The sequence below is a fragment of the Rhinolophus ferrumequinum genome, chromosome 7 (assembly GCF_004115265.2).
Source record: "Rhinolophus ferrumequinum isolate MPI-CBG mRhiFer1 chromosome 7, mRhiFer1_v1.p, whole genome shotgun sequence".
Taxonomy (NCBI): Eukaryota; Metazoa; Chordata; class Mammalia; order Chiroptera; family Rhinolophidae; genus Rhinolophus; species Rhinolophus ferrumequinum.
The window spans coordinates 73,644,038-73,650,623 of NC_046290.1; the positions used below are offsets into that span (position 1 = coordinate 73,644,038).

The window sequence follows — 6,586 nt, forward strand, 5'->3', positions numbered from 1 at the left end:
ATTACTGCAAATTGAAATGTCGTTAGACTTCAGGAAGAAGTTTTTGAGAATTTTGTAGTACTTCTGAAGAAAGCCTGTGGTGTTCCCAGATGAGCGACTGGAATGAGTAGGGGATGGTGACACCTTAGCCTGCACTTGTGTAGTCCACGGCTTTCAACAGAAAAAACGCTTTTGACAAAATGGCAGTGCCTGGCGTCAGGCCGCTCACAGGGGACAGGGCTGTAAATTGGGTGTAGGGGGATGACTTTCTAGCTTCCTTCCTACCTTCTCCGACTTCTCACCGACATCTTATCTCCTGAGGCAAACATACACAGGAAGGTACACCACCCGGCACGCTGCTGGGATACCGCCACACATCTCTGAATTAAAGCTGCTGCTTGGACTATACGAGGATAGAACTCATATTCATTTTTATTTCACTTTTGAATTAGTGTTTGTTAAATCCTCATCTTCAAAAACCTGGAGAGATGCTTTTTTGAAACTCTGCCCACAGATCTAAAAGCAAATTCTAAAAGCAAATGGTTATAGTAAGTAAAACATGCATTTGTGTGTGATGTATCTCACATTGGACTTCATGACAGACGAACTAAGAATGGGTTCTTTGAACTAGAAGGTAATTCTATGGCTCTGTAACAATGAATTCTCCCTCCCTCATAGGAGAAAAATCAAATAAAATCAGTTTGCCCTGAAATGGGTTTTTGTTTCTATATACCTACAAAACCAGGTGCTCAACTTGCCAACTGCAAACCCGCGTGAACGTTTGTATCTTCCCTCCATTCTAAAGTCCCTGTTCTTCTTCTCTCGGGTCTTCAGGGTACCGGATGTCAGCCCCCCAGCACTGTCCAGAGGATATCTTTAAAATTATGATGAAGTGTTGGGATTACAAGCCTGAAAACCGCCCCAAGTTCAGTGAACTTCAGAAAGAGCTCACTGCCATCAAGAAGAAAATGACATAGTGAAGGAACGGTGCCGAACAGCCGTCCGGACTTGCTCCTGCTGCTCCTGCAGTCATATCGTTCTTCTCATTAACACCGACTTTATACCACATTACCTGCAACAGTCTGCTAAGGTTATCTTTTTTATTAACTGTTTTTTTTCCTTCAAATATGTACCACTTAAAAAAAACAAAACAACAACACAAAGACCAAGGTAAATGCATTCAAGAAACAGTCCTGCCCTGGGCTTTATTAGCTCGCCACAGCAATCTTGCCCTTTCAGGTCACTGTAAATAGAAAAGCACAGGCTCTAATGTGAGGGAAAGCAGAGCTCTTTTCCACACCAGGACCACTGATGTTTCTCGAAGCTTTCCTACTTCAGGAACAGTTCATGGGCTGCGGTCCTATTCCCATGCCACAAACCTGACTTAATCGGTGCTATACGCTGCCTTGGAAATGCCATGTTTGCAGGACACATTCCAACCAATACTGGCTTTCTGCTCTGCCAAGGCAAGATTGTGTTTGTAACCGTCATTTTTATATTGGGAATTATTTGGCCCTTCCTAGGGTTTTTCTTTGCTTTCTTGCCAAAAATGAGTGCAGTGTAAGAATCATCACACTTCCTGTATCATTAGTAAGGCTGACGTTTCCCTTCTCCTCTGTCTGAGCATCAGAAAACCATGCATGAGATGTCCTCAAAATAGCACACGCCTCATGGCGAGGCAGCAGCTTTTAAAGGATGGTTTTGAGTTGTGACAGCAGGAAGTTTGAACAGGAGGGTGGTCTGAAGAAAAAAAGCAGTGAGAGCAGTGAACACAAGAGAAGGAAAGTATTATTTTATATCTGAGTTATGCCTTTACAAACACACAACCTTTTCATGTTATGGTCTGAATTCACAAAACAGTTTCTAAAAAACATTTTTCAGGAGTTCAGAGATAAAGCCTTCTTAATGGCAACAAACTTTTTTTTTTTTTTTTTTAGAGCAACTACAAAGCACAAGTTCACACAACTAACAGCATACTTTTGGTAAAGTACCCTCATGTCAGAGGAGGCATCCTAGAATTTCATTCCCTTCATTTGTACCAGTTTGCAGAGCTGTTAGAGTTTCATAATCCTAGTTCAGATAAACACTTTCATGTGTGTGTACACACACACATACACACACACACTACCACAAAGCAAGGCAGAGTAAATGGAGTAAATGGTTAAGAAGATGAACGGTACTTAGGAAAAAGATATAGGACAGCCCTTGTAGTTCCACTTTCCCCCTTCATTTACCCTTAGACTGCTACCTGGAAATTTTTATCATTAGCTGACAGGTATGCAAGTACAGTTCTGGAGGAGCTTCAAATGAATATGTCACACAGAGTTAAATCTAGGATTCTGTTGAGCTAAATCTTAGCTGCATCCAGGGAATCACCCCATGTTCTGTATATATTGCTTCTCAGGATAAATGTGTGTGATGGTCTCGCTCAGGGGTCAGTGTAGCTTGGGAGCTTTTAATAAGCACTCAGGCAGGTGTCCAGATAAAGAGTACCTTAGTGATCATTTGGTCTACATTTATTGGAAAAGCTTATGGGATAGGGAAAAAAAAAAGAAAAACAACAACTGTTTGCTGCCTATATGAATATCATTACACAGAACTCACACCCAATACTCTAAAGAGTAGAAAAGATAATACTGAAGAGAAAAATGGCTTGTGTCTATCATTTCAATCTCCTTGAAAGTTTTATACATATTTAATGCTTAAAACGAAAGCATAAAATTGCCCTCAAAAATACATTGCAATATTCAAAGCCATTTTTTACATCAGCATTGGTTTCCCTCTGTCAAATATTGCAAATAAATGGGACCTTCTTTTGATGGCATATACTGTGGTAAATCAGAGCTCAGACTCACGAATTAAAATGAAGTGCTATGGTCTTCAGGCCCTTGCCCGTCTACAAAAGTAAGAGTAAGATGGGGACATTTCCACCCTTTGTCATTATTTCCAAGTGACTCTTTCCATAACATTCTTTGCTGAAAGAAAAGAGCCTCCCGTCACTTCACAGCCTCAATGCTAAGCTCTCAACAAGGAGAGAGAAGGATGGTTTGGGCTTTCATTTTGTGAACAAGGCCTGAAGCTCAATCTCTGCATTCTGGTTTGAGGCATGAACATGGCATTGATATTTCATTCATCCCAGCTGTTGGAATTTACAATTCACATCATAACTCTGTGCTTAAATTAAAGAAGCTTTTCAAAACATCATGACATCTGCTGCATTTAAATTCTATTTTATTCTTTGTCCCAAAGCAGGCAGTGGTATAGTGCAGGATTAATAACTCATTGGGAGTCTTGCAGGATATCAGTTGTACAGAATATTAAATTTAATATAGGCACATGCATCAAGAAAGACTTAGGCAAACCATTTTTTTACTGTTAATTTTCTTGCACTTAAAGCATAACTTATTCATCCCTTCTGTCACCGATAATTATTGGAATTATGTACTTTAGGAGACTAATCCCTACCTAAAAAGCACACACATAAATACTTTTCTGAATTTGCAAGTTGATGCAGGCAAAGAAGGCTTCAGAAATGCCCAAAATCCGATGACTTGTTTAGTAAGAAAACAGTTGTAGCCAAAATTGCTACTGGTCTGAACGTAATTAAGCCAGGTTGCAAACCTTTGTGTTATTAATTGATTTTTCCAAGAGTTGCATGTATCACTACCATACAGTTCCTGTCATAATTCCTGAAATTTATGGATACGGAGGGTGTGAGAGATGAGTTAAGCCCAGGCAGTCTGACTCTCTCACCTACATTTTTTTGTTTTGAATCACCAAGGAGCCTTTATGAAAAATATTTAGCTAGTTCATTATTTTTCAAGGAAAGAAACCTTTTAATGTCAAACTAACATTTATTACCAACATGTGAAACCTAAAATTAATTTTTTATTTGAGAAATCTATCTAAATTTACTTCCCAAAGCCAATGAATTCCTTCTCTTCCAGGAAAAGAATAATAAAGGATTAACAGGTTTTGTTTAAATGTTCAAAACCAGAGGCTTTATTTCAGCCCATCCTGCCACTAGGTTCCCAGTGAAAGGTCTCATTTATCTTTTATCTTCCAAATTTGATATAAGCAATAAAGTTCTTCATCCATAATTCACAATTTTATCACAAATACAATATTACTTAAACATCTTACAAGCAGATCAGCATAAACCATGAGCCACTTGTATTTGCTATTGTTCAAAACACATTTCACAATTGTTTTTCATTTGAGGGTTATTTTTAAAAGAAATAACTGTTTAGTCACTGAAATAGTTTTAATTTCCTTTAATCTACAGTATGGTTTTCTTGTCTATGTTATACTTATATTTCAGGTTTGCCATATAGTTTCATACAAAGTTCGGCTAATACCACTAAAATAACTATGGCTTCACAATACTAGTGTGAGACTGTATCAAGAATGAAGTGTTTTAATTACAATATATGTCACACACTGAGGACCTTGTAGTGGGATACACATAAAAATTAGAATGCAATGACACATGTCTGCATTGCACGTCACCTTCACTGAGTTATCTCAGTCACTCCACTTTATAATTCATTCTGTGAGTCAACAGGTGTTCTGAAAACCTTACAAAAACCTTCCTTAGTATGCTCTGTGTACACTATTGTGTGGCGCTGTGTCTTTTGAAGTGAGATTAATTGAAATTTTCTGAAAAGAGGATGTTTGCCTCAGCCCTCTTTTTTTTCTCACATCCTCCCTTGATCACTACATTGATATTTTAGCTGTTTCTTATCAACAAAAATTGATTGTCCATAAGCACTATTCTGAGTCATGCAAAGACTGACTTTTGTATTTAGGAGGTCAGAAACCTCACACCGAACAGAGAATGCAAAATAAAAAGAACAACAAAAGGGCAGACAATTGAAAAAGACACTTTTCTTTATGTATTAATATGTTAATTAAATGGAAACAAAGATTTTATATGAAAATGAGTTTATATTACTTTTCCATTATACTATTAAGTTAGCTCACAAGTTTACCATTAAAATAAAGTGTTACCTCTTTTATTACTAACTGATTTGCTTATACATACCAGGATATTTTTATTAAATATTTTAATTTTATTTATTTTTCTTTGTTATGATAAATTTCATATCAAGTCTGAATAGTAGTATATCATTTGGAAGAATTCAGAACCACACATTCATTTTGGCAAAAGAAAATACTCATGTACCAAGATTGTCTACTTGAAGTAGGTATTGGTACAATCTTAGAGTCCCATAAAATTATCCTTTAAAAAATAATGCTATAACATAGAAGGAGTATGATCTATATATCTTAGTCATAATTCAATTTAAGGAAATATTTATTATCTTTTGAAAACCATCCTACTGCCTCCTACTGATTCAACGATTAAATTCTAACTTGTCAAGTATAGATACTAAGATGCACTTAGCTGCCTAATAAGGACTGAGATTTTCGAGTGGTAGAAAAATTCTGTTCTAAACTCCTAGTCACTTTAAACTGCAGAGAAGTAATGAGCACAGGCCTCAGTGTATCTGTTAATAAGGAGCTGAGGCAAGCAGCTACGAAGGCAAAGAGGAAAGAACCTTATTTGAAGGCGAAATGACGCAGCCCCTACGGACAGTGGAGCAAAGACTTGGACAGTGTCACTAGAAAGCCTGAGGAGAACAGTGCCACCAAGCCTGACCCTTCCCTACAGAAAATTAAAGTCACCTGCCAATGTGCGGGTCTATTATGAGCAAACCAAAACACCTCTCTCCCTGCATTTAGAGCAGTATCCCTAGCTCAGACGTCACGTTGCCATGGGTGACATTTATACACATTGTCCTGACAGCTAAAGGATTTAGTCATATCTTCGAACTTAAGAGAGACAACTCAGTCTTTTTCCATTTGCATTCGTTGCATTTAATAGTTCTTAAACTCAGGTCACTGATGATTCAGACCTTATTGGAAGTCTTTGGTTGCAATGGGGCTTAACCTGGGCCAGTCTCCTAAATGAGAGCAGGCTTAGATCAACCTCCTTTTCACCTTCTGATTGATGTTAACTAATTGGCTCCTATGGTTACCCCCAGAAGGACCTGACTGTGATGAGCTCTATTCTGGGGAAACATGGGATTCAGCAGGGAAGTAGGAAAATACCAATTAAAGAGTAGTGTTCCATATCTTTATGCTACTGTGTTTCCCCGAAAATAAGAGCTAGCCACACCATCAGCTCTAATGCATCTTTTGGAGCAAAAATAAATATAAAACCCTGTCTTATACTATATTATAATATACTATATAATATAGCATATTAGTATATTACTATATAATATAGCATATTAGTATATTACTATATAATATAGCATATTAGTATATTACTATATAATATAGCATATTAGTATATTACTATATAATATAGTATACTATAGTATAATATACTATATTATAGTATAATATAGTATACTATATTATAATATACTATAATATAAGACCGGGTCTTCTATTAATTTTTGCTCCAAAAAACGCATTAGAGCTGATGGTCTGGCTAGGTCTTATTTTCGGGGAAAAATGGTAGTAACATTGGAGGGAAGGAATCTTAGCAATATTCTAAAACCAGTTAGACATAGTGCAGGCTGGCTGCGGCTAGACA

The 6,586-nt window shown here is 37.1% G+C and overlaps 1 protein-coding gene across 5 annotated transcripts in view; it reads left to right on the forward strand.

Moving 5' to 3' along the window:
* Nucleotides 1–6,199, forward strand: part of FER (FER tyrosine kinase) — a 379,119-nt gene extending 372,920 nt beyond the window's left edge. For all 5 annotated transcript variants that reach the window (XM_033110848.1, XM_033110846.1, XM_033110849.1 and 2 more), the window contains one exon: nt 814–6,199. In XM_033110848.1, coding sequence (XP_032966739.1) covers nt 814–956 — 143 coding nt within the window. In that variant the 3' untranslated portion in view covers nt 957–6,199. The remainder of the gene's footprint in view (nt 1–813) is intronic.
* Nucleotides 6,200–6,586: the final 387 nt, after the last annotated feature.